The sequence below is a fragment of the Labrus bergylta genome, chromosome 11 (assembly GCF_963930695.1).
Source record: "Labrus bergylta chromosome 11, fLabBer1.1, whole genome shotgun sequence".
Lineage (NCBI taxonomy): Eukaryota > Metazoa > Chordata > Actinopteri > Labriformes > Labridae > Labrus > Labrus bergylta.
Genome location: NC_089205.1, coordinates 23,734,084 through 23,760,440, shown reverse-complemented (window position 1 = coordinate 23,760,440; position 26,357 = coordinate 23,734,084). Strand labels below are relative to the sequence as shown.

At 41.4% G+C, this 26,357-nt stretch overlaps 1 protein-coding gene across 1 annotated transcript in view; it reads left to right on the top strand.

The window, feature by feature from the left end:
* frem2b (FRAS1 related extracellular matrix 2b) overlaps positions 1-25,122 on the top strand; it is a 49,545-nt gene extending 24,423 nt beyond the window's left edge. The window contains exons 4-24 of the mRNA XM_020634846.3: positions 3,257-3,487; positions 5,695-5,820; positions 6,426-6,677; positions 14,582-14,731; positions 15,639-15,848; positions 15,946-16,143; positions 16,265-16,429; positions 16,712-16,894; positions 16,990-17,120; positions 17,240-17,395; positions 17,661-17,964; positions 18,169-18,300; positions 18,513-18,844; positions 20,717-20,909; positions 21,035-21,139; positions 21,335-21,462; positions 21,553-21,687; positions 22,326-22,452; positions 22,846-23,033; positions 23,128-23,274; positions 24,509-25,122. Of these exons, the coding sequence (XP_020490502.3) occupies positions 3,257-3,487; positions 5,695-5,820; positions 6,426-6,677; positions 14,582-14,731; positions 15,639-15,848; positions 15,946-16,143; positions 16,265-16,429; positions 16,712-16,894; positions 16,990-17,120; positions 17,240-17,395; positions 17,661-17,964; positions 18,169-18,300; positions 18,513-18,844; positions 20,717-20,909; positions 21,035-21,139; positions 21,335-21,462; positions 21,553-21,687; positions 22,326-22,452; positions 22,846-23,033; positions 23,128-23,274; positions 24,509-25,015 (4,100 nt within the window). The 3' untranslated portion in view covers positions 25,016-25,122. The remainder of the gene's footprint in view (positions 1-3,256; positions 3,488-5,694; positions 5,821-6,425; positions 6,678-14,581; positions 14,732-15,638; positions 15,849-15,945; positions 16,144-16,264; positions 16,430-16,711; positions 16,895-16,989; positions 17,121-17,239; positions 17,396-17,660; positions 17,965-18,168; positions 18,301-18,512; positions 18,845-20,716; positions 20,910-21,034; positions 21,140-21,334; positions 21,463-21,552; positions 21,688-22,325; positions 22,453-22,845; positions 23,034-23,127; positions 23,275-24,508) is intronic.
* Positions 25,123-26,357: the final 1,235 nt, after the last annotated feature.

The window sequence follows — 26,357 nt, the reverse complement described above, 5'->3', positions numbered from 1 at the left end:
TATATTCCCCTAAATATTTTCTGCTAAAAATTTACTAGAGGGCTGGCGGACAAAAATAAATCCCAGTGAAGTTGGAGTGAAAATTGGGCTGTTTGCATTCACACATGCAGCTCACATCTAAAATTTCAGGAAGTTTTCAGGAGTTTTGTTAACATTTTAAAACACTAGAAGGTTGGCTTAGACACCCTTAGGGGTCACACAGGTCATGACCTTCCAACTGTCTTGTCTGCCAGTATTTATGTTCCAATAAGACAAAGCCCAGGACGATCCCCCAGAGACTGCATGCACACATTAAAAAGGTCACTCAAAGTTAGTGGCCAGGGAAAGGCGCCTCTCCAAATGTTAGTCCAGGCAAACTACCAACTGGAACTAAATGAACAATAACTGTACCCTGCCTCTCACAAATCCTGCCTGCTGCGAGGATTTATGAGTGGCAGGAATTCTAACTGCTCTAACTGCTGGCACCATTGGCCTTTTTAAAGTGTCGCCATTTATTCTGTCTATAAGAATGAGGTGTGATTAAAATGACCCGGTGTTAAAGGTCAAATCCAAAGAGGATCATTTTCTGTTCTGTCATCTGTATCTCTGTATGCCTCAGGATGTCAGACTAATGAAACATCTCTGAGGTGATATGCAAATTCTGCTGACCTTTATATGCCTCACACTGCAACGTATATCTACTCGACCTCATTAACTCAGTAAAATAGAAAAATACACATTTAAAGACAGATTTTTGAATATGCTCTACAAATATTATTTATTTATTCACAGACAGAAGTGGACTGTAAAATCCATGTGAACACATTTTGTTTATCCTATAGATAATGTAAAAGAACAAAAGAAATGATGATTGAAAACTGAAATGTGTATGTGATGACTGCTCGATGATCCCTTTGCAGATGAATAATAAACAACATAGTGTTATACTGGGAATGAGGATAAGGGCAAACAAACAAATAATCACCCCTGTTTGGCATTACTGCTGTTTTATTAATGCTTGCATTATATATTAAAAGAAGCCTTACTTTGAGCTTTGAATACACTTGCTTTTCGTTGCCTGGAGACAATAATGTCCAAAATGACTGTTCTGTGCTTTCAAGTCCAAACCCTAGCTTTATCACAATTTACTTTTCCTATGATTGAGGAAGGATGAAGGGGAATGATAATGGATGCGGGCGGATGCTGTACCTCTCTGTGGTGATGGAAAGCACACAAAAGAAGCTATAATTTCATTCCTTTTTTTCAAGTCAGAACAATTTTGTTTCACAATAAGAGGAAAAAAGTACCAATAGTAAAAAAAAAAATATATCTTTCTAAATCCTTGAGTGGTGAAAACTAAAATATTACTTTCATGTCTCATGAGAGCCAGTGGGTGCATCTTCACATCCTCAGGCCTTGATTGTTTTATTGTTCACCACAAACAGCAGTCTTAATTAACAGCCTAGAAAATATTCGGATTCACTTTTTTTAAAGCAAGGACAAAAACATTTGCTGATCAAATGAAAAAAATTAAAGACAAGAATTTTAGTGTTATACGTTCCTGTGTTGACCATTGATCTCTTTCTCGTAGTGATCATTTGAGTTTGTCCTTTTTCTCTGCTATTTTTTAAAATGGGAGCGAGAAAGTAGCAAACTGTTTGAATTAATCGGCATAAACAGGAGACCAGAGCAGCCCAACAATTCAAGCCCCCCATCTGTCTCAGTGTTGCGATGAGATAGCGACTGTTCCCAGGCCAGTGCCTTCTCATGAAGACTGAGGATTATCTGAGTGAACGGTGATCAGAGGAGCCCACTGGTGGTCCCTTGCTTCACTGGTCAACGTGCACAATGCAGGTGGCACAGGTTTGGAGGCTATAGTGAGCCCACCTGCCCTGCAGCCTCAGAGCGACTGCTGAGATCAGGTATCAATCCTACCCAGCATTGTGCAGGAGATAGCGTCAGGAGCAAAGCTTTCCCATCTCCTCTTCTAGCTACTCTTTGAAGACTGCTGATTTTTCAAGCTCCATTGAGCTTGACTATTTAATCTCAGCACATATGTGCAGGGTCCTTTTCCTTCTGTCCGCACTTGCATATCAAAGAACAGTTTTTATTTTAATCAAAGAACAGAATAGTAGTTTCTATGCATTTCTAAGTCTGTGTTTTTTTTTGAAGATCTTGTGTGAGGTCTTGATGTGATTTTTCAGTTTTCTCTTCACTTTCTTCCTCCTCCAGTTCATGGATGTTGTGAACAAACTGTATTTTGTTTGTTTTTAAGCTATAGGTAATTTCATGAATTCTTCTCATTTGGAAGCCTAAGGGAATTGGCAACAATCTTGTTTCTATTTGTTGCCAGACCCTTGCAGCGGGTTTTGTGGCCATTTAGCGAAGACAATGAAGAGTCTGTGTGACATTTCACCGGCCCCTGTGCCCCGGCTCAGCAGGAATCATACCAGTGTCACAACTATAGGGACTATAGGCCCCATCAAACTGCTCACATGCTGAAGGTCAGACAACTGCCAAGACCAGGCTGACATTAGGGGTAATTGGCTTTATTCCCTTCAGGACCATTTAAAACAGTGGAGGTGAGAAAATAGAGCAAAACGATTGCAGAAATTGTCAGACACATTGGGTTGTGACTTTTTCAGGGTCCCTTTGAATCTTACTAGTTATAGTTATGTTATATGTTATGTTACACAATGCAGGTTCCATACTGGATGTGGACCGGCTCTTTGCATTGGCAGGGTAGCTGGAGGGGAACTGGACTGGAGAATTTTCACCTAGTCTAAAAATTTTTTGGGGGATTTGGAGAAGGCCAAATCTTGTCCCCTTGAGCAGTCCTGAGGGAGGTACTTCAGGAAAATGAAGTATCTGGGTTGTTGCAGAGACCCATCAGGTCTCTTTATAAACAAAATTAGTTCTGTGTCCGTATCCTCGCCGCAAAGTCTGCATGTTCATGGTGAAGGAAGAAAGAATGACATCCTGTACAAGCGGCTGAATAAGTTACATCTGGGCTAACTTGTTTGGTCTGCTACTCGTGGGCCTGGCAGAAGAAAAGTGCAAGAAAAGTGATTGATGTACCACAGATATCAGGACAAACAAACAGCTTTTAACTGAAACATGAATTAATTGAATGGTAGATTACGAAATGTTAAATGTAACCCTATAACCAACCATAAACAAGCAAGGTGCTGACATTATCTGATATGAATGATGTATGATATTTCACATAAACTACCTGATAAAGATAATAACCCTTTTTCTCCGTCTCCTTCCAAAGGCATTGGAACAAAGGACGGCACTGCACAAAGTGACAAAGATTTCCGGGGGAAGTCACAGAAACAGGTGCAATTTAACCCAGGGCAGACCACAGCCACCTGGAAGGTGCGGATCCTGTCAGATAGCGAGTACGAAGTGTCAGAGAGCTTCCAGATCGTCCTGTCTGAGCCCGTGATGGCTGCCCTTGAATTCCCAGATATTGCTACTGTGGAGATATTGGATCCTGATGATGGTCAGTTTTGATTTCATTTTCAGGGACTTCATGTAATTTCAAATGTGCATTTAATCATCTTCCTTAAACCGTCTGTGCTAAGTTCCAGTGTGATTCCAAAGCCATACTCCAGACATAAGTCCTCCTTTTTTACCTTCTCTTTTTGGCATTCTAGAGTTTATTTGCTGATATGCATTCAGGTCAAGTCAAGTGAACATTATTTATATAACACATTTAAAAACAACCAAGGTTGACCAAAGTGTTTTACAAAGTAAGAAGGTCAATCAGAAAGCAGAAACACACAATACAGGTCTTATATTTGGTGCTACAGCAGAACTTTTTTTTTTACTTTCCATCCTTGTTATTGTTCTCATCACATAATTCAGAAGAAAATAATGTTTTGCTCAAATTTTCAAGTATCATTGAAAATTAATTGTTTAAGAGAGTATAAAGTACATTTTATTTTGAAGGAAGTGCACATCCTCATTGACTACCACACCCATAATACTAGGTGGCAGCAACAAATGATATAATGATCCAATCTGGCCTTTCTCTGTATGTTAAAACAAAAAAATAGAACAATACAGAATAAAGGTCCAGGATTCCCTTCATGTTAGCTGTATTCATGTTTTTTTACTAGAGAAGCTTCATGCTGCTCCGTCTGTCTGAGTGCATCAGAGAACAAATATTAAAAATGTATTAACATGAAACTCTACGCCAAGAGAAAAGTAACATCTTGAAACTCTATATTAATTATGAAACTAGTCATACATTGAGCATGCGTGTGCTGTCTCCCTCCCTCGAGTGGAGATAAGCAAGGTCAAAAGGACGAGATAAACAGGCCGACTCCCCCAACGTGTGCAATGAGTGCTGAAAGAGCAGATGAACTCCAAGCAGCTGGACGCTGACAGAAAACTGCATGACATAAATATTGATAATGCTTCTCCTTATCCCACAGCGCTTCATTGTGTGTGAAAAAGGGAAGAATTTACAATTCATTCCAAATAGCATGTTTAGTTGGCACTTTGTTTCGCAAAACATCATTCTCTGGAGCCCAATCAACCAGACTGGCAGCTGTCTCTCTGCAAGATGTTACTTTTTGTTTCTGTATGCCTCAACAGACGTTTAAATTCAGCCTTGCCTTTATTATACAATTTATTGTTTATGGTTTCTATATTTCAACACATTAGTGCCACTCAAGGTCAAACCAACTTTGAAGGCTTTTGAAATATTTTTTTCTTTCTTTTCAATAATAGCAGAAACATTGATCAGCCCAAGGGCAGCTACCGTGCAAAGTAGAGTTTTCACACCAGACAAGCTTAAGCAGCTCAGACTGAAAAGAGTGAGAGTTTTAAAAACAAGAAGTGGAGAACGGCCACATCGTTCCAAGCATTTGTTTGCACGGTCCACAGGACAGGAAAGGAAAGGTCAAGTTATGTTGACTCTCCAACACCTTGTTAATGATGGTGAGGGAGGCAAAGCTCCAGACTGAGCTCTGTGGATTTCATGGATGAAACGTTACAGCCCTATTACCTTCCTAGTTGTCATATGCAGCTCCGAGAAGGAGGGAGACAAAGAGATGGAGAGCTGCCAGTAAAAAAAATAACAATTGTTTAAAAGCTCTCTGCGTGCAAACGAAGCAGCCAACCTGTACAGGCAACTAACAATTGACGTTTGTAAACCAAAACAAATGTGTTTGAAATCGTTTGTTGATTTTTTGTTATTCTCTCTAGGATTTCTAACTCTGTTTCTAATCAGCATTTTCTTACAGAAAAAATTATCCACATCCTTCTGTATCACTAACTGGGTCAATTACCAGAGATGTCTCTCCGCATTATCAGTGTAAGCAGCCTCTAGGTTAGAATATTTACTGCAGATGAATCAACAGTAGAGGATGGGTTTTAATTAAACATGAAGGAAGCATCATCAGCGGAGCTGTAATAAGAGGCGTCATTGGTCCCAGTGTGTGAGCTGTTAGCCTACATGATGAAAGGTTTTGATTGAAATACTGTCACATGTGATTTGATGTTGTAGGGTTTTTACTTTTTCTTCATCCCGGATCATTCAGTTCAATTTAGTTGGCATTCAGTTCGCCAGAGATATGATTATGCCCAAGAGATTCCTTCATATCAAAAGTCAAACAACATTGAACTTAAAGGTATTTCACTCAAAATGTATCATTGCAAAGTGATAAGCTAACGTTTGATGTTGATTTGTCTCACATGCAGAGTCGACAGTGTTCATACCCTCAGCTACATACAGCATAGAGGAGGACATTGGTGAGCTGCTCATCCCCGTGCACAGGAGTGGAGATGTGAGTCAGGAGCTCATGGTCATCTGCTTCACACAGCAAGGTAACACAAGAATGACCTGTTTGTCTTCTCCTGCTCTCCATTTACTTGGCCACCATGTGTGTTACTCATGTTGATCCCCACTCTCCTTTGAAGCGATATCAAGACTTAGACAGAATGACTTTAACTTGTATCAATAAAAGTTTTCTTTTGTTGAGCAGCATGCACTAAAAGTGGCTGTGGTAATTATAATAATTCTCTTGGTAACTAATAACGCTTAAAATAATTTGGTAGTTTTGACTTGTACAATAGAAAGAGGAAACCCCAAAAGCGTATCCTCTCTCCAATAATTACCCAGTGGCTGTTGTCGTTACATAATGTTATCTTTAAAAATGGAGACAGATGAGCTGATACTGTATCAAAGAGTTTCTGTGAAATGTAAAAGGAAGACAGAGTAAAGGTCCCTGTCACTTGTTAAAGAGAGCTTGCACTGGGTTCTTGTCATATCATCCTGAGGGAGTGTTTCAGTGATGCATGTTAACATTTAGCATGAAAAGAAAACTATTATAGAGAACAGAGAAATCATTTTTATGTATTGAATTTTGACGGTGAAATTGCTTTTGCATCATTAACTTTGCTTTCTGTTGTTCTGTTTTCCTCCCACTCAGTTTCAGCCACAGGCACCGTCCCGACCGCAGTGCTCTCCTACTCTGATTACATCTCCAGGCCCGAGGACCATCACAGCATCGTGCGCTTCGACAAGGGTGAGGAGGAGAAAACGTGCCGGGTTGTTATCATCGATGACTCCCTGTATGAAGACGAGGAAAGCTTCAATGTCACCCTGAGCATGCCCATGGGGGGCCGTCTGGGCTCGGAGTTCCCTACAGCCAGAATCACAATCATGGCCGATATGGAAGACGGTAAGATGACATTTCACAGATCACAAGTGTGAAATTGACTACAATGCAGTGTGAAGTCTGTGCAGGTACAAGAAGTCAAAAGGTGTTGATTATTAAAACTTTTTGTCTTACAGAGAGACCTTTCATTTTTAAAAGGATTTTCACATCTCATTAATGTCTCAAGAAAAAGCTGTTGGAATGTATTTCTAGCTTAGAAGAGCTTTTCTGTGATGTTCTATTGGGTTTTTTGTGTGCAATGGACAAGCAGTAGCTGAGAATAAGTTTGGAAAAAGTGTCATAAATGCATAATATGTATTCAGCTGCACAAGTGGATTCAAAGAGAGGCATTCAAAGCCGGTGGGCAGACAGACAGCAGGTATGTTGTTGGTGTGCAGGTGAAGAGTGTGTTAGGATTTTTTTTTTCCTGGTTGTGTTTGTGCTTGTCTGACAATATCTCGGAGAGAGGGTGTTTGAGTGTGCGAGCCTCCTTCCTGGGGGCGAAGCCTTTATCTCATATCTGCAGGCTCAGACTGGAGGGCTGATAGTCTCCCATATCTTCCTGACGCCTCTTTGTTCCACGGCACCTGACGACCATTCCTCAGTTCTCTATCGCTGCGACGATCTCCGGAAGCACTGCTGTGAAGTCAAGACTGTATGAATGCACGCAGGCAACCCTGAGCTGAAGAAGCAGGATGATTGCGGAAGCATCTTTTTTTTTTGCTCAAATCAAAACCCCGGTAGAAGCTGAATAATTGCTGTGATGACGCAATATACAACTCAGCACAAGATCTAATTGCTTGATTTAAAAAGTCATAAAATCGTCACCTTAGGGAATGGAGTCATTTTATCATTAGATAGATGTTAGTTAGCTTCATTGAAATGTATTTTTAATCTTCTCCCACTGCTCAAATAACACCAGTTAGAATCTCCATGTGGCACGAGGATAATGATCACGAAGAGATCACGATTGAAAGGCAGTTGTTGAAAGTTTGACCTTTGACAAATATGTTTTGGTCAGTGACAGTGGTCCTTCCATTTTACCTTTCCTGAAGAATTACGACTCCTGAAAGATTCCCATTCATTTATGACAGCCTTCAGCAGCACCATTGAAGAAGAATCGATCTGTTATGTTCCCTCCTTAAGAAAAGTACTTGAACATTTCATGGTTGGTTTTAGATCCAGATAAAAATCTGAACTAATGATGAGACTTACCTGTCCGTGAACCTGCTCTAAAGAGGCCTTGTCTTCAGGGCTCTTGCAGCAGCAGTTCTCAGACTGTCTAACAGGTTTTTTCTCTCTCCTTCTGTTCCCTGGGGAACTCAAAGCAGACACACTGCAAGTGGATTTGTTTGCCCTGCTCGAGGAAGGAGAGGGGTTACGTGATTGTGTCCGGTGTAACCTGAGAGTGAGTACGGGGCCTTTTGACCTCCGCTGCTCCTGGGTATTGACTCGAGACTGCCGAGACAGCTGCTGAGACACACACGTTTTTAATAGGCTGTACAACAGTCGCTCCTTACAGCACTCGGGGCTGTTTCACAAAGATGTGCTTTACCGCTGAAGATATTCTATTTCCAGACAGTCGCACACTTTTTTTATGGATAGCTCTAACAGTGCAAGTACTGCTTGTCTTTACAACTGCCAGAGAGCATATTGATTGGAGACATTATTGATTGATCTCTTAGTATAACTGTCTTGACAGATTTCAGTTTCTTGCCGCTCTCATTGAAGGAGGCGGACAAATAAAAGCTCATAGATTTGTGAAACTATAATGGATAAGATAAGCCGGCTTGATGTTTGCTTTGGAAGTGGTCTCAGAGGAATAAAGGCGGCGGGTTAATGGTTTAAGAAACTATTTATTTAGTTTGACAGTTTCCTGTTACAGATAAAAAGCAGATTCATGTTGAAGCGTTTCCTAATTTCACAGCTTTACGGAGAGTTGTACGCTGTCTGATTTGCAAACTTAAAAACAATGACTTGCCTGTGTAGTCTAATTTATGTATATCTATTACACCAGGAAATGTTTTCACTCCACCAATGTGTGATTTCCTGACATGCCTTTGCCTTCATTAGAGGTCCTCTGTGTATTATCACAGAAACACAGGAGAATAGGAGGCTTTGTGCATTATAGGATTAACATGGCTCACGCTGACAACCAGCATTAACAGTCTGTACTCAGGTTTATTCTTGCCTTATCTGTAATCATGTTTTCTTTGTCTCTGCCTTTGTCAGGGTGGCTGAGATATAATCAAAATCACCTTATGCATATCAGTTGTCAGAAAGCACAAAACGAACAAAGGTGCCCCATACATCAGGGCCAGACTACAGCCTGCTTTTGTTCAATCTTCTTTTGTGTGCATTTTATTGTAATCCTCAAACTGTGATTCAAACTGTTGTCAAGACTTTCAATAAGTCGAGGAGAGAGACAATGCCTGGAGCTATTGTCCTCCAAGTTGGCTCCTTATTAAATCAACACGGATACCTGACATCAGATCAACTGCTTGGACACACAATGAGACATGCACACTCATGCCTTAAAGCACACACAATATAAGCGTGAAGTTGGCTCAGCAACACTTCCAAAGTCTAATTTGGATTAGGTGCTGGAGGTGTTTAGGTTGCCTGCATCCACTGAATAAATAGAACATGAGGAGCGGGTAAGGAATAAGATGGTGTCAAACCTTCATATCTCCCTGAAGGAGGTGATAATGAAATGGCGGGAGCGCTGATGGTGAAGTAAATGGTAAATAACTCTAAGGGAAGAAAAACAAGACAAATATCCTGTTTGGAAGAGCAGAACGGCGGCAGCAAATTTATCCGGATTCAACTTCAGCTATCCTTGCTTGGTATTACTTTAAAGGACATAATCCAGCTTGAACTCCACTCAGGTGTATATATATGGAGGGGAGGCAAACTGGGGCATAACATCCTTCTTTGTCACCCCTCTTAGCAGTAGCTGTCCAGAGGGGTTGCACAGGATGAACTGGTGCCTGGCTGAACACCTGTCTCTGCCTGTGAGAGGTCTGTGCGAGGGTTCCCCAGGAGGGCTTCAAGCAGCTACACACAGTCGTGGGCTCGAATAGTTCACACACCACTGCTATCAGCAAAAAGGCACGCTGCAGTAGCATATTATAATGAAACTTAAAGCCAAAGGGCACAAATGCACATGCACTCCCGGCTCCATGCAAATAGAGTCTTGGCCACCTACTGAGGTAGAAACCACACAAGGTGGAGCTCATATTGTCTGCCAAGGCTCTGATTTTAATCTGATGATTTATGGGGATCTTAATTAGAAATGTTTATAGCTTTTAGAACTGAATTAATTGAAATTTGCTGCACTAATAACCAGTTCAGTAGACTTGTGCTAAAGAGGACAAGGCATATTTCCTTTCCAACCAAAACATTAATTTCACTAATTAGCGCACCTTCACCCGCAGAGAGAGAGTATTTAAAATCTGCTTTGTTTGGAATGAAAACAACCCCACTCTTTCATGGCACTGAATTTGATATCTCTGCTTCAGAGAGAACTTTGTTGGCAAATCATTTCAGACAGAAAATGTAACCAAGCTCAACCAAAACCCACCTGGGTGGTCTGTAGACTTTTCCCTTAAGTACTGATTTTTTTCAGCTCATTTTAACTTTAAATAAATGTAGTCCTTAACCCTTCTCTATGCTGAAAGTTCAGTCATAACACTATATGGATGGACTCTGTGGACTAAATCCTCTGTCATTAGCTGTATGTAATCTACGTTGAGACTCTTAAAGTCATCACCATAACACTGAGAGAAAAATCCTTAAAATCCTTATTGCTGAATACATTTTGATTGTGTATTGACTATGTTTAGATTTCTAATTAGAGACAGAGATAGTAAAGCCATTGTTTTCATTGTATTAATGGTGTTAACTTTTTTTTTTTAACAGAAGATGAATTCTGTCATTCACGGTAAACTTTTTGACATATCATAACAAAATCGATATGTTACATTGTGAGTGAAAGCATAGACTAAAGTTTTAATCACCAGTTACCAGGGGGCATTAAGGTAGTGTAAAGTTCAGCATTTGCCCGAAGTCTCAGAGATCCTTACAGGATCCGCCTCCAACACGTCCAGACCCTTCTCCAAACACAATTGTCAGTCTACATGGGTCTGTTCGCTGCGATTCTGATCCCTGCTGGTTGTTCAGGTTGTCTGCTCAGCAGGGGGTGGATTTAGTAGGCGTTGTGTGAAACCTTGCATGTTAATAGTTTCTGAACATTACTCTGCAAAATCAAGGTGCAAATAATCAGCTGGTGTTTTTTTTTTTTAACAAGGCTTGATAACAAGGGAGGGGTAGAGTTTCTGAACTGACTGCATGGTCCATTCTGTCTCACTAGTGGAAATGTATTTATTTCTGCATGTACCAGATGATCACTGCTATAATTAGGTTGTTTTGCAGCATGGAGAAAGAGCACAGAATGGGAGGAACAGGTTTTAAAAGATGATGTAGATGCGAGCATGCTCATGCTGTAAGAGAGGGCCTCTCAGTGTAGATGTGGATATTACAGGAACAAGTTAACTACTAAACTCAAACAATGGAGAGGAGGATGTAAGACAAACAAAAGCCATAAGAATAGATAAACAATGAGGGGAAAAGAAGGAGTGGTAAACACACTCCAAATGATATCATAACACAACTCTTAAAGCTCCTGTGAAGACTGAAATGAATACTGATGCCCCTTGTGATCTACAAAGGCAAATGAAACCAGCAGGCTGTAGAAGCAGCCTTGGTTTACATTTTTCCAAAGAAAACATTTTCCAATAAGTGAGAAATTTTACTGTTAAAAGAAAGAAGGATAGGATTGTTTTTTAAACACTACTTTTACATGAGCTAGACTGAATCCGAAATGAGACAAGAGGCATTTCTTTGTCCGCAGGCAGCGCCATGAATGAACCTCTAAACCCATGCACTTATAGACAATCAGTACCATGGAGCTGCTGCTGAAGCTCACTGTTAAACAAGCTCATGCCTGATGTTGATATTTGATTAGTGTCTACAGCAGCGACATGAACCATCTATTCTTTTTTTCTGCATTAAAGTCTATCTTCTTGCAACTCTGCGTGTGAGTAGGTTAAGTTTACAAGCTTCCCATGCTTTCTACAGTAGCATGCACAAACAGCTGCTACCCCAATAACACTTGCTATTTTCTCAGCAACACATCTGCACACAAACAGCCACATCCTTATAGTTTCCATTCTGCTGCACTGGGTTTTTCAGAAACTTGTCCTTTCTTGCAGAGGTAATTGCTGTTTGATTTTGACTCTGCATCCGTGATTTTGTGTGTGTGGGGGTGTGGGGTGGGGGGGGGGGGGGGTGCTGTAGGACATGAAAATGCTTGTAGAGCAGTAGTCATGTATTTATAGTCTTGTGTCAGTTGCCTGTAAATTTTTCTCTGGTTCTGAAGGTGTGATTAAGAGCTGTTTTAAAGATGGGCGTGTGCAGCGTATCCTGGATTGCGATGAATCAAGAGGGGAACCCATCAACCCTGTAATTATGTCTCACCTGGATTCTCATTCATCCAGATATAAACAGATGTCTAGATTACTTAAGCAGAGAGGTGCCGACTTTAATCAACAGCCTTAAGACGCTCGATCCAGCACCTTCTTTGAAAATTGTGAATCTCACAGCCATTCAATGATTTGAAGTTTGATTATTCTGTTTCAATATGGTGCTGCTGCTTTTGTATGCTTTTGCTGTTGGAGGGAGATTTCTGAAGCAGAGGCTCAATTGAATCTCACCATTAGAGAAGCCACTTAGCTCTGTGGGAACGTCATGCAAAGTTCAAGTGAAATCAAGCAGTCAGTGGGAGTGTAACAGTCCCCTTAGGGATGCCTGAGTCTCTCCTGGTGCCTCTATATGTTCACATTCTGCATGCAACAGTAAAGAAATGTCCTTTTGTACAATATATTGGCAGCTGCATAATTATCTGTTCTCTGTGACATTTGTTTTAGATTTTCGATTTTCTTAAATGGAAACCAAGTAGAATTTGAATGTATTTTACTTCATAATAGAAATCATAAAAAAAACATTTAACTTGATCTTCTATTCGTTAAATAAGTAGAAGGAAAGAAAAGTTTTGTACCACACATCATTTTACATAACAGAAGTCTAAATGTGGAAGTTGTCCGTTTACATCCAGGTAACCTTAGATGTGATGTTTGGCGTAGACGGCTGCTGCTGATGGAGCCTCGGAGCCAGCGGTTTACCTTTCAGTTAATGGGCCGTAGCTCTTTGAAGCTCACTGTTTGTATGCTTCACAAACCTTATCTGATTACTTGGCGTGTACAACAGGTCCAAGTTCCTGGCTGCAAACCTCAGGCTAGTGGATCTGATTACTTCTCCTGTTGGGGACCGAGTGCAGGCAGCCAAAACCATTTTTGTTTGGTTTCTCTGTGGGGAGAAATGTTGGCAGCTGCACGCCTCCTGATACAACACTCTTGTTCTGCTTGTGCGCTCAGGATGGATTAGACAATAAAGGTTATTTGTCCTTTGCGTTTAGGAGAAATATTATTTTAGCCACCGGGATGACTTTTCTGAGCACCTCAAATCCCAGGAAGGCTTTTCCTTCAAGACTGTCTCCCTTCAGAACTTGTCTTATCTTGTCAGTGAGGGGCTGTTGCTGCATCAGAATATGCACACTCGTCTGAGACTTAGATTACTTGAAAAACTATGATGTGTAGAGCAAAATAATAATTACTTTGCTGCCGATTGGTAATTGCGCCTGGCAGCAGTGTTGACTGACAGTTAATCTGTTTTTATCCTGCCTTTTTTTTATTTTGGTTTCATCAGATAGCATAATAATCTAAAAGTGAAAACAGTATGTATTTGTTTTTGTGCAATGCTTTTATCACCCATTTCCATTTCCACATCCCCGGTCTCCTTTTTCTCCCTCGCTGTGTGATGAGAGACTCTTAACTACCATTTTGTAAATCTATTGTCATGGAAACCATAACTTTACCCATGGCCATCGTCATTCAATTAATTTATTCAGTATTTGGTCACAGTAGCTCTCAAAAGCACATGTTTTCCACTGCCTTGTGGTGACTTGTTCTCACTAGTCATGAAAACAAAATGAACTGGATGCATTAGAATGTGTTTATTTCCTCAGTAACAACTGCGATTTTATCTCAAGCTAGTTATCGCTTTTGGTTGCCCTTATTATTTCTCCATCACTGTAATGGACTGTGATGGACGCCCTGCTGTTTGAGTCCATAAATAGAGTCTTTGTGGTGACAGTTGTTTCAGTGTAACAGTGGTTGACTGCACCACCTTAAGGGCACGGATACAGAGGTTGAAGCCCTTAAGCCTTTGTTGCACGAGCAGCATGACATGTTGTGCATTGCTGCGAGAACACCGGCTCTGAAAGGGTTAAAAAGAATAAAAAGTGTGTGCTGGCTGCAGTGGAATCTCAGCTCATAGAACACTAATTGCGGAGAGGCAGGCCTGGGCTGGCACATCGAGCTCTACATCCCCCAGACCTCCTGTCGGGCCTCCTGTCTGCCTCTTAGACCTGTCTCTATCCAAGTCAGATCCACCAGCAGACTCATCCACAACAAAACCAGGAAATGCAGCTGCTTTTTATTTTTTATTGATTTTTTTCCGGCTCATTCAAGTTGCACATGTAAAAATCCCCCCCAAAACATCATTCCAGGAAATAAGAAAGTGTTTGTTTAGCAGCTGTAATTACAGCGTTTCCTACCTGCCTGCTGGTGTTTGGATGGAAACATGTCCTCTAGTTCTCCTGTAATCAGGGGTAATCTTACTGAGCATGCTAGCTATTACAGATTCAGCGCCACAATTACAACTGACACATCCTGTTGTGAAACTACAAGATGATTATGGATTACATCCCTTTATGTGTTTTCCTCATTTCTCTGTTGTTTTTTTCCCAGCCCCCGTCTTCTACTTTGGCAACACAGACTACCACGTGGATGAGAGCGACGGCTTTGTGGAGGTGCAGGTGTGGAGGACGGGGACTGATCTGTCCAAAGGAGGAACCGTCACCGTGCGCTCCAGAAAGACGGAGCCTGTCTCAGCCGAGGGTACGTGTACCATGCGTGACGCCCTTTTCTGACAGCCTCAGCTTGTTTCTGTTTAGAGAAACGTCACCCGCAGAGAACAATAGTCTTAAGTCGTCACCCTGTCACTTGTTGTTTTCCTGAGCTCAAGAGTGCGGGGAGACGTTAACGCCTAATATGTGGGGTGGATGGCCTGGGGAATGTAAACATTGTTTCAGGTTAGAAGGCAAGTCAGGGCTCTTCTGTTGGACCTCTGCCTTGTAGGCATCGGATACTCACAGTGTGGTGAAGATAATGGTTGTTTGAGTGAGGATGGAGCTTTAGGAATGCATACTGATTGTTCTACACATTGGTAAGAGCTTTGTACTCCAAGAACTGCTTGCTATCTTTTCAAACCTTCCCTGCAGCCTCTATTATCTCCTCGCCCCAGGCAGCCTTCTCTGCCTTGTACTGATTCCTAACATCTCTGCTATGGCCCACATTATAACTGTAAAAAATAACTAGAATCTAATCATATGCAGCATGGTGGAGAAGCAAGCCCACAATTATGCACATAACTGGGTCACAAGTACATGACAGGAGCCTGTGGCCAAAGGGCGAGCTTTCAATGCTCTTCAAAGAATGGCAAATTCATAACCTGTTTGCGCTCAGGGAGATATCTAGTTTCTCTCGATTTCTCTTTAATCATGAAACAAATTCTAACTGTTCACTGCTATCAACCACGACAAAGTAGGCGTCATTTTTTCAAGCATGTGGGTTAGGTTCTTTTATCTTGCTCGCTGCCTGAACACTCAAAGATGAATTATGAAGTAACATGAGAACCGCTGTCTGAATAAGATCAAGCACTGTAGTCCATTTGCACTCTATCCATTTCTCCAATAAGCACTCTGATCTTTGAAACATGTCTGACCCATATTGTGTTGTGGAGCAGCTGGTGTGGATTATGTCGGGATCAGCCGCAATTTGGACTTTGCACCCGGGGTCACCATGCAGACGTTTCGTGTGACTATTCTGGATGACCTGGGCCGGCCGGTGCTGGAGGGGCCCGAGAAGTTTGAGCTGGTGCTTCGAATGCCCATGAATGGGATCCTTGGGGAGCCGAGCAAGACCACCATCCTCATCAATGACTCTGTCTCAGACTGTGAGTGAAAATCAAAGTTTGTATCAAAGCTATTTAAGCGTATTACATTACATTTCATTTCTGATCTTAAGTTTTGGGATGGATTCTGTTGCTTTAGTGCCAAAAGTGCAGTTCCGTGATGCTGCGTATGTGGGCGAGGAGAACTCTGGGCAGATCTCAGCTACTGTTTACCGCAGCGGTGATATCAGCTACAAGTCCACAGTGCGCTGTTACAGCAGACAGGGAACAGCTCAGGTCATGATGGACTTCAATGAGAGACCCAACACGGAGGCTTCCATCATCACATTCTTACCAGGTGCTGTAGGAACAGCCAGCAGACACCTCTTTGCATGTGTCTGTTTCATGTTAGAATGAATTACCCGTGGAGGAAATAACCGTGAAATGATCCTTTCTGTTCACATCTTTTTTTTTTATAGGAGAGGTTGAAAAGACTTGTGTTTTGGTGCTAGTTGATGACACAGAACATGAGGAGGAGGAAGAGCTGCGTCTTGTGTTGGGAAGTCCCAAGAGTGAATCTCCCTTTGGAGCTTCTGTTGGAGCGCAGAAGGAAACGCTCATCAAGATCAAAGATGATGCTGACAGTAAGAATGCTCGGTTTTCTTGTTGCATACTCTTGGAGTAGAATGTTTGCCTTTTAAGTTTTCCCGCTTGCATACATTACATTTGGAAGAGACATTTGACGACATTTGCCTGTGTGCTTTCCGCCAAGTTACCTTGAATATACCATAGTGTCTTTTATGATTTAACCATCAGTGCAGCAATCGAAAAATGTTCACAGAAATGGGATTTCATTTGTGTTGTGCTGTAATATACAAAGTCAAGTTCACGATCATGATTGAACCTTTTATGTCATGCTTTCTCAGAGTCCATTATTAGGTTTGGAGAGACCAAATTCAGCGTGAATGAGCCAAAAGAAAGTGGGCAAATGTCTGTGGTGAGGATTCCAGTACTGCGTGTTGGAGACACTTCTAAGGTCTCTGTGGTCCGAGTCCACACTAAGGATGGATCTGCTACCTCTGGGGAGGACTACCATCCCATATCTGAGGGTAAAAACGACTGCCAGCTACTTATGCCAGGACAGCATTTATTCGAAAACCTGATGTAAAAAAAAAAATAAATGTATCATATCTCTCCTTTGCAGAAATTGTGTTCAAAGCAGGTGACACAGAGCACATTGTGGAGGTGGAGATTTTATATGACAGTGTCAGAGAAATGAGGGAGGCGTTCACTGTGCACCTGAAGCCTGATGAGAACATGGTGGCAGAGACGAAGGTGAAATATATGCAAAATTAGCATATCATTTACCGGCCAAATGAGCGATTACCTGGCTAGGTATCGCAATTTGTTCTCCGTTACTATACACCTAATATATCCTGCTTGTCAATCAACAGATGAGCAAAGCCATAATCTACATTGAGGAGATGAACAGCATGGCCGATGTCACTTTCCCCTCTGTGCCAAAAGTGGTTTCTCTGCTTCAGTACGACGACATCGACAGAGCCAGAGACGCTCTACCCATCGCTGGATATCCTGTCATTTGTGTCACTGTGAGTCCCAAGTGATAGTACCAAAAATATTTCGGGTTGTACTTTCCAGTCAATCACTCTGCACATGTTTCATTTAGCTTGTTCACTTTCAAACAGCTAAATACTGTTAATGAGGCAGGATTTAGCAGATGTGCTCACTTTGCTCAATCATAAGCTCCCTCGAGTACTCATTGGGAGTACAGAGGAAGGACTTTAGCTGCTGCAGGAATATTCAGATGCCTTTCACTCACAAGCACTATTTTTTTTTTTTTTTTCCTTTTTCCAGGCGTGTAACCCAAAGTACCCAGACTATGACAAAACAGGCTCTATCTGTGTGAGCGAGAACATCAACAACACCCTGACTCGTTATCGTTGGCTTGTTAGCGCCCCCACCGGCCCCGATGGCGTCACCAGCCCTATGAGGGAGGTTGACTTTGATACCTTCTTCACCTCCTCCAAGCTAATTACTCTGGACTCAGTCTACTTTCAGGCCGGTTCCCGGGTTCAGTGTGCCGCGAGGGGTGTGAACTCTAACGGGGATGAAGGTCTAGAGCTCAGCAGCCCCATTGTGTCTATCAGCAGGGACGAGGGTGAGAGCAGCTCATTTTCTAGTTGGAAATGTTTCATGAGTCTCTCATGGAAATGGCTCAATATGATAAGCAGCTGCTGGCTCTCCCGCTGCAGTACAAGCTGTCCTTGCTCTGACAGAAAATTGCAACATGAATGAGTTTTCTGTGGAGGGTTTTGAGGAAAACAAAACGTTTGATGTTTGTTTGTTTACGGTGTGTTTGCAGGAATGTGCCAGCCTCGTGTTGCAGGCACGGTTGGGGCAGAGCCGTTCTCTGCTAAGCTGCGGTACACTGGAACAGAAGACACAGACCACCCTAACCTTATCAAACTGACTGTTACCATGCCTCACATTGATGGTAAGAGCACTAAATTCAATGTTTCATCAGTTAAAATATTCAGAGACAAAAGTATTTGGTTTAAGAACCATCTGAGGTTGGGTGTGTTAGAAAACATGGCTCCATATGTAACTCATTAACCACATTTATTAAACAACAAGCTGCTGTTGTTCATTTTTCTTTATCTAATGGTAATCTAACACTCCCATGCTTACACTTTCTGACCACTATAGGTATGCTGCCTGTAGTGTCCACCCGGCCCCTCTCTAACTTTGAGCTCACCTTGAGCCCTGACGGCACTCGTGTTGGCAACCACCGCTGCTCCAATTTGCTGGACTTCTCCGAGGTCAAGACTCGCTACAGCTTTCTCACTGAAGCCACAAAAAACCCTGAAGTAATCGGTGATACGGCCCCTTACCAATTCAGCACTTCCCTCAGGGGCTCCAGTACACTCCGGTTCTACAGAAACCTCGACTTGGAGGCTTGTTTGTGGGAATTCAGCAGCTACTACGACATGTCTGAGCTGCTCAGTGACTGTGGCGGTACCATCGGGACTGATGGACAGGTAAGAAGCCCCACCTTTGAGCTTCAGCTTACCTTTGACCCCATTTGTCATCTCTTGTCGTCAGGTGCTAGGAGTCAATTCAGTAAAGAAGGAGATCTTCAGGATAGGAATGTGCACTCAGCAGTTACTGGTCTTTTCAGTCCTTTAACTAGTTTTTTCTATTTTCATTATAAGCTACTCCGGGTGTCATTAATCATTTACAGGCATATTAAAACCGTGCTTGTTTTCCTTTAAGGATCCTTGAGTTAACACCAGCAAGTTGAGAAGCCATCCATTACTGTCTCACGTCAACCTCTGTAATAATGACTAACCCCACACCTTCCTGTATTTGACTTGACAAAGTGGCAAGTCAATAGCCAGCAGTCTCATAAAAACCTCTGTTTGTCTGTTTTGCTGTGAGTACAATGTGGTGTTTGCAGCAGCAGCTGGTATATGTGGAGTGGTGGAGATCTTAAAGCCCTCGCATGCCTCCCAGCTTTCAACATTTGCATTCACCTTGGAAACGTACTGTTAGTTGACTTGCCGTTAATTAAGGTAGAGCGTTGTTAAAGAAGGCTGGAAGAGTGCACGGGGCGCATGGTGGTGAAAACCTCCACTACAGGATTAGTGATTAAAGCCCTGCAGCACTTGCAGAGATTTTTTGCTGCTGAAAGTATAGAAGAGCGTTTATTGGTTTAATGGGAGTTTCTCATTTTACATAGCTCCAGGTTTTTCTTCAATAACAAAGTCGTCACCCAGGTGATAACAGCCTTTTTTTTTTCAACAAGTGGAACTTTGATGCCTGTATCCACATGATGTGAAAGTAATTGTGGCCCTTTATAAACATGTCTTAACAAGAAAGTAGGCTGCTGTGAGTAATTTAAACTTTACCTCGGCCCGTACTGTTACCCTGAGATATATAAAAAAAAGACTATAGAAATGCTACCTCTTTCTTTGCTGATAAGTGACCATATCAAGCAGAGATTATGCAACAATATATAAAAGAAAGTAAGGGCAGGTTATGAAAGAAAAAACTGAGTTTGGCTTCAACATTCTCACAATACTAAAAAACAGACATCGGCAATAAAACCTTGTTGTCGTCCCTGCTGTCTTGCCATCAAGGGGAAAGTGGTATACATTCAGCTCTTGTAAGCTCTGTATGTAGATTTTGTTGCTATGGTTACAGTCGAAGAGGCCTAAAGATGGTATGTTAATGCATAGACTAGGGTGTCACAGGTTCAGTTCCAGGATTTGTAAGGAAGGATCACTGGAAAAGAGAGTGCCTTTGTTTGTGGGTGCCCTGTGACCCTGGGTGCTCCTCTAAGTGGGCAGGCGGGCTGAGCGCAGACAGCTCTATGCAGTCCGAGGCCAGTGTCATGTCACCGTGTAGGGCTTTAGAGCCCAGCTTAACAGGACCCCAGGAATCTATTAAAGCCCAGCAGGTTGTGTCAGAAGGCCATCCTGGAAATCATTTGCCTGAGCTCTCATCGCCCCCTCAGGCATAGGCACGTCTCCACATGAAGAGAGGGCCGGTGCAGGCAGGTACCTCCAACAGGTCAGAGGAAAGTGCAGATACCAGAGAGAGCTATACCTCAAAGGACTTTCACCACTCTGAATTCTTCGACCATTTTACGGCTGCTCTTTTAAAGGAGGACGGTTTAGCTGCTCAGTACACAGTGCATTCTGTGCTTTTCTTTCATTCATCAATATTCCTCATGATTTATTTTGATGCAAACTTAAGACAGCGGTTCTTAATTGTAAAGTTATTTAGTTAAAAAATGTAAAATGCCAAACTTGACGCCTTAAAAGTAGAATATTGTTCTTCATCTTAAAGTTAATAAGTCAAATGTGCATGAATTGCTCTGACACAGCATAGTTTGTTCTTTACTGCAGGTGCTGAATCTGGTCCAGTCCTTTGTGACCTTACGAGTCCCCCTTCACGTGTCCTATGTGTTCCACTCTCCTGTGGGAGCAGGGGGCTGGCAGCACTTTGACTTACAGTCAGAGCTGAGACTCACATTTGTATACGACACTGCCATCTTGTGGAGGGATGGTGTTGGTAGCCCACCAGAGGCTGAACTACAAGGTATGATATGTACCGTTTTAGCATTAAAACTTAAGAAATACTTGAAAATGTGTCATGGTCTGTAAATGATATATGTATAGAAATAAAGTACCCATATTGAAGCTTCCTTTAATGGTCTTTTGCAGGAGCTCTGTATCCAACCAGCATGCGTATCAATGGACATGGACGACTGGTAGTCAACTTCCGCACTGAGGCTCGATTCAGAGGCCTGTTTGTGTTTTCACATCCAGGTACAGTATGTTGTAAAGTGCATTTTTTTTATAGCTGGTCATATTAGTTTGTATAAAAGTTTAAATAAAATGTGTTAATATTAATATGTTATGTGTAGGAGAGTGTTAACTGCAAATTCAAAGGTTCTAACCTTGTAACTGAGCGTGCTGATTATACAGTTTAATATATTTAATTGATGTTTTTTCCCCCCTCAGCTTCTCCTCTCACCTCTATGGTCATGTGTCCGGACCACCCGGGTTTGACCTTTAACCTCAGTCTTGTGAGGAATGAGCCAACCTACAACCAGCCCATTCAGCAATGGACATTTGTCTCTGATTTTGCGGTGAGGACCCATTTTGTATTCTTGATAAGGGAATGAAATTCTCTTTGCTGTTTTCACATCTAATTTTTCATGATCATTTTTCCCTCTCAGGTGCGAGACTACTCTGGTACATACACTGTGAAGCTGGTCCCCTGTACGTCCCCTCCCAGTCTGGAGTACACCATCCCTCCTGTCTGCAATCCCAGAGAGCCTCTTACCTTCGATGTGGACATCCGCTTCCAGCAGGTGAGATCTCCTATGTATGAAATTTTGATGAGGTTTATAAATGGTGACTGTTATTGATTATCTTGGGGAAGGATCTGAGAGGAAATCCTCCTTTTATTCTAATCCAAACAAGTAGTAAACAGTAATTCTTCTTACTTGAAACAACCAAACATTTAGTCTACATCCCGTTTTGAATGTTTTTAAATACACCTGCAGTGCTTTGTGTCCAGATTCTACTGATGCTAACATCGACTTCTCAGCCACAGTGACAGTTTAGTATAATAACAGTAATCATGTTGATCTGACATAATACCTTATCCCCTTTTCACAGAAGATGTTAAGTTTTTTACTCTCACTGACTAATCACAAAAACAATGAAGTTAAAAGTGAATAGAGCACCAGCTGTCAGAAAATGAAGCAAATTCTCAAATTTGTGAAGCTTAAATGTACAGCTCTACAAATGTCTGTATGATGATCCTAAAAATGAGACCTGTGAGTGAATAAACTTAACATGAAAGAAGGATTGTGAGGAAACACAATTGAGACATTTTCTAAAATTGTGTTACATCCACACAAAGATTGAAATGTTGTGTTGATAAGAATAAATGTTTTTATTTATATTGTAACATACATCTTCTTTGTCCTCTACATGTCTCTAGGTCAGCGACCCTGTGGCTGCAGAGTTCAGTCTGAACACACAGATGATCTTACTCTCTAAGCGGGAACTCTGGCTCTCCGACGGCTCCATGGGCTTTGGACAGGAGAGTGACACTGCGTTCTCACAGGGTAACTGCGTGAACATTTGTGGAAGTTCTTTCTATTTCACTATTCTTTGGACTTATCTCCACTTTGAACATCAGAAGGGAACTCCTGCATGATAAATATTGCATGTGGATATAGCACAAATATCCCCCCTTGTTGTAAATAAGGACGTAAGAGGCCTTTCATGTTTTTCAAAAAAACTAGCCCTTAGTCATGTTTTTTATTCTCAGAAAATATCTTTAAAATCGTGTTGTAAGTTCTGTCCAAGTGAAATGCTCTTGTTGTTGTTTGAGCTTTTAATGTTGTCAACATCTAGTCTAAAGTAAAAAACATATTTTAAAAATAATGCATCAGTGGATGATATAAACACTTTTTATTACATTTTATCCTGATAAAAACTCTTTCCTTTTCCCTCAGGAGATACAATATATGGAAGAGTGATGGTGGATCCAGTGCAGAACTTGGGTGACTCTTTTATTTGTAACATTGAGAAAGTGTTCCTGTGTACTGGAGCTGATGGATACGTCCCTAAATACAACCCCAGTAACTTTGAATTTGGCTGCTTGGCTGATGCCCCGTCACTACTCTACAGATTCAAAATCATTGTAAGGCCCAGGAGTTTCCTCTGATTATTTCACACAGGAACCTTGTGCACGTTCACACCTAACTCTTCCTTCCTGTTTCGTCCTCTCACTTCAGGATAAGGCCCAGCCCGACACTCAGGCCCGCTCATTTGGAAATGTAGCGTTCAAAGCCTTCCTCGCGGTGGATGACGCTGGCGCTTTAGCTCTAGTGAGACAACCTGGGTCTGATGGTTTCAGAGTGGACTCCTCAGCTCTCTTCCAGGTCAGTAAAGGCATCAACTAGATATTCATAGTGGAGTAGCTCTCGTTCTCATATTTCACAAATTTGGGACGCATTCCACTGGTTGTGCTGGTATGTTTTTTTTTTTTTTCTGGGAACTTGTGGGCATCCTGCTGTGAGAGAGCAACTGTGAAGAGCAAGATGAAAATATTCTGTGCAGAAAGTGACTTTAAAAACTGTTCTTTTTAAGTTTTCTTCCTAATCAGCTGAGAAAAAAAGACTCACTGATCTGAACAATCCAGTCACCATGACCTTTATGTCGCCTCTGATCTGTGATGACAGGATGACTCAGACTCTCATCTTTTCATTGAGTGCAGATCTCCTTCTCTGGTCAGCACGTCTGTGTTTCTTGGCTTGTTAAGAAGAAAAAGCCAGCATACATTTTTCAGTACAAATTAGTATTTTTTCAATGTCTTGTACAATAGCTGTAGTGGACATACCGCATTTTTTTTAATCCATATTTTTTATTTAACCTTTATTTAACCAGAAAAGAAACTCATTGAGGTTAAAAATCTCTTTTTCAAGAGTCTCCTGGCCAAGACATGCAGCAACACATTAACAGAGTACAACAAGCAGCCAAGCATTCAAATACAAAATACATTAGACATTAAAAGACACAAATAACAAATCCGAAACAGCAAATGTTTGTCAAATATCATCCACGAATACATCAGGAAGAACATCTACAGCCAGATGTATCCGCCTCCAAGTCATTTAACCTCCTCTTAAAAGCATCCAGCGAGAGAAGTTCATTAAGTTTCAGCTCTTTTTGTAATTTGTTTTAAGTAAAGGGAGAAGCAAACTTAAAGGCCTTTTTCCCCAGTTGAGTTCTGACTTTTGGAACAGACATATTTCTTTAATGCTTGGATAGATTGTTCTGCACATGTTACATTTACAAATTTTCCCTGCACTCATGTTCACTTCATTTGTCTGTCTACTCGCCGTTATATTGTATAGTTTCTGCTTATAATATGTCTACACTCATGCACTTTAACTTATGTCAATACTGCCCATTTACAACTCTGTTTTTGCACATTTACATTTAATCTTCCATATTTAATCTTCCTATTTAAGACTAGTAATGCTAAATTAAATCCTGGTTGTATATATTCATATTCTTAGTTTTGATATTTTTAGTACTTCATAATAGGCAGATCATTTGACAGAAGCTGCATTTGTTAATAGCATTTGTATGCTATCCTGTCTTTCTCTACAGGTGTCTACAGGCAGAGAGTGGTTCATTCACACCATCTACACCGTCCGTTCTCGGGACAATGCTAACCGCGGCATAGGGAAGAGGAGCCTGGAGTACCATGTAATGAGCCCACACACAAGTCTGCTTCCTAAGGGTCAACATCGCAGCAGAAGATCAGCCAATGATGTGCCAGACATAATAGATGAGATTGGCGTGAGCAACAACCGCGGCACCAACATCCTTCACATCGCGCTGGACCGCAGCAGCCAGCAGAGGACGAGCCCAGAAAGGGAGATCTTCACCAAAGGGATCATCCCCCGGGAGCTGAACCAGAAGGACAACAGCGACGACAGACTAGTGTTGATCATCGGGATCTTTGTAGGTCTGCTCCTCACAGTGCTCATCATCATACTGGTGGTGTTACTGGTCCGTTCAAAACGAGAGAGGAAAGACGTGCCGAAGAGCTCGAGCAGCAGAGAGCCCATGATGACACAAGCCGTCAGTAACAGTGACAGCTCTGAGGTCTAACAAACAGACTCACGCTTGAGAGTTTTAGTTGATATATGTTGTTTTGCAAGTGCCTCACATTTAGATAAAATTGAAGATTGTGTGAAGCAACACAAAAAAAAAAACAAGAGCTTTGATTCTATTAAAAAAATCTACTTGAAATATTGCATCTCTTCCACGGTCGGGGAGGGATCGGGACGCTCACTTGGACACAGACTCTGTCAGCGGCTGTTTCACGGCACTTGTCACGTTTTCAGCACTCCAGTTTTGATTTGCTTTTGAAGCCACTTGATCCAAATAAGGTGTTACTTTGTTTCCAAAGGTGCTATAGAAGATGCCTCTCAACTTGAAGGGCATTTGGTTTACTGAGTAGATGTGGGAAGGTGGATATCTTTCATATTGTAGTTGCTAAACAGCAGGCTTTGTATGTTTGATTTGTAGCATAAAGACACTGTCCATAGGTATTCTTACACTGGATGAACCTGCCTGTCATTATACTGATAATGACTGAATTATTTGTCATTAGATGCAGTGCGTGCCTAAGAAAACACATCATTTTGAGGTTGTGTAACATATGTTATGTTTTTCATTGGATCAGTAACACTTTTTTTTTTTTTTTTTTTTTACATTTTGTCATGTGCTTATATTTTTGCATGCATTTATTTTTATATTTTAGGACTGTTGGAAATTGTAAAGAAGAAAATCTGAAAACTGATTTTTTTATGGATTTATTACAAATGCATCTAATCTGCCTTATTTCCACCATTTCACCATAAAAACAGTATTTATCTGTAGCTAATCGATATTGTAAAATTTCCCCTTCTATAGCGTTGTCGAGTCATGATTTTAAGATCTATCTGTGTCACATGGTAGTAAAGCAAAGGGAAGTGAAACTGTTAGAGTCTGTAGTTTTGACGCAACTTTCAAGACAGCTGGTCTGCAATGTACAGTGTAGTATAGTAGCAGTTCCATATCCTCTATTTCCAGCAGGAACAACTCTCAATTTAGGCTTCACTGCTAATTTTCTAGTAGTAGACTACAGTAGCTTAGCGGAGACAGCCGGGACGCCAGATCCCCCCCAACAACAGGGCTATGTGCTGTGAAATGTTAAACCTTGAAATATGGTCGAAAACGTTTAGCAGAGTTCACTTAAAGGAAATGAAATGCTTTACCCACAAACCCTTGTTTAATTGTCAGAACTACTGTCCTCTCCCTGATTCATGACTTTAAATGTATTTATTTATTTGTCAATGCTTGTTTTGTATGCAGAGATTAATCATTCATCATTTCCTTTTTTTTTTCAATTTGTTTTGAACCTGTCTTTCTCAAACTGTATTATACAAATTGTTAGTTGTCTGTCATT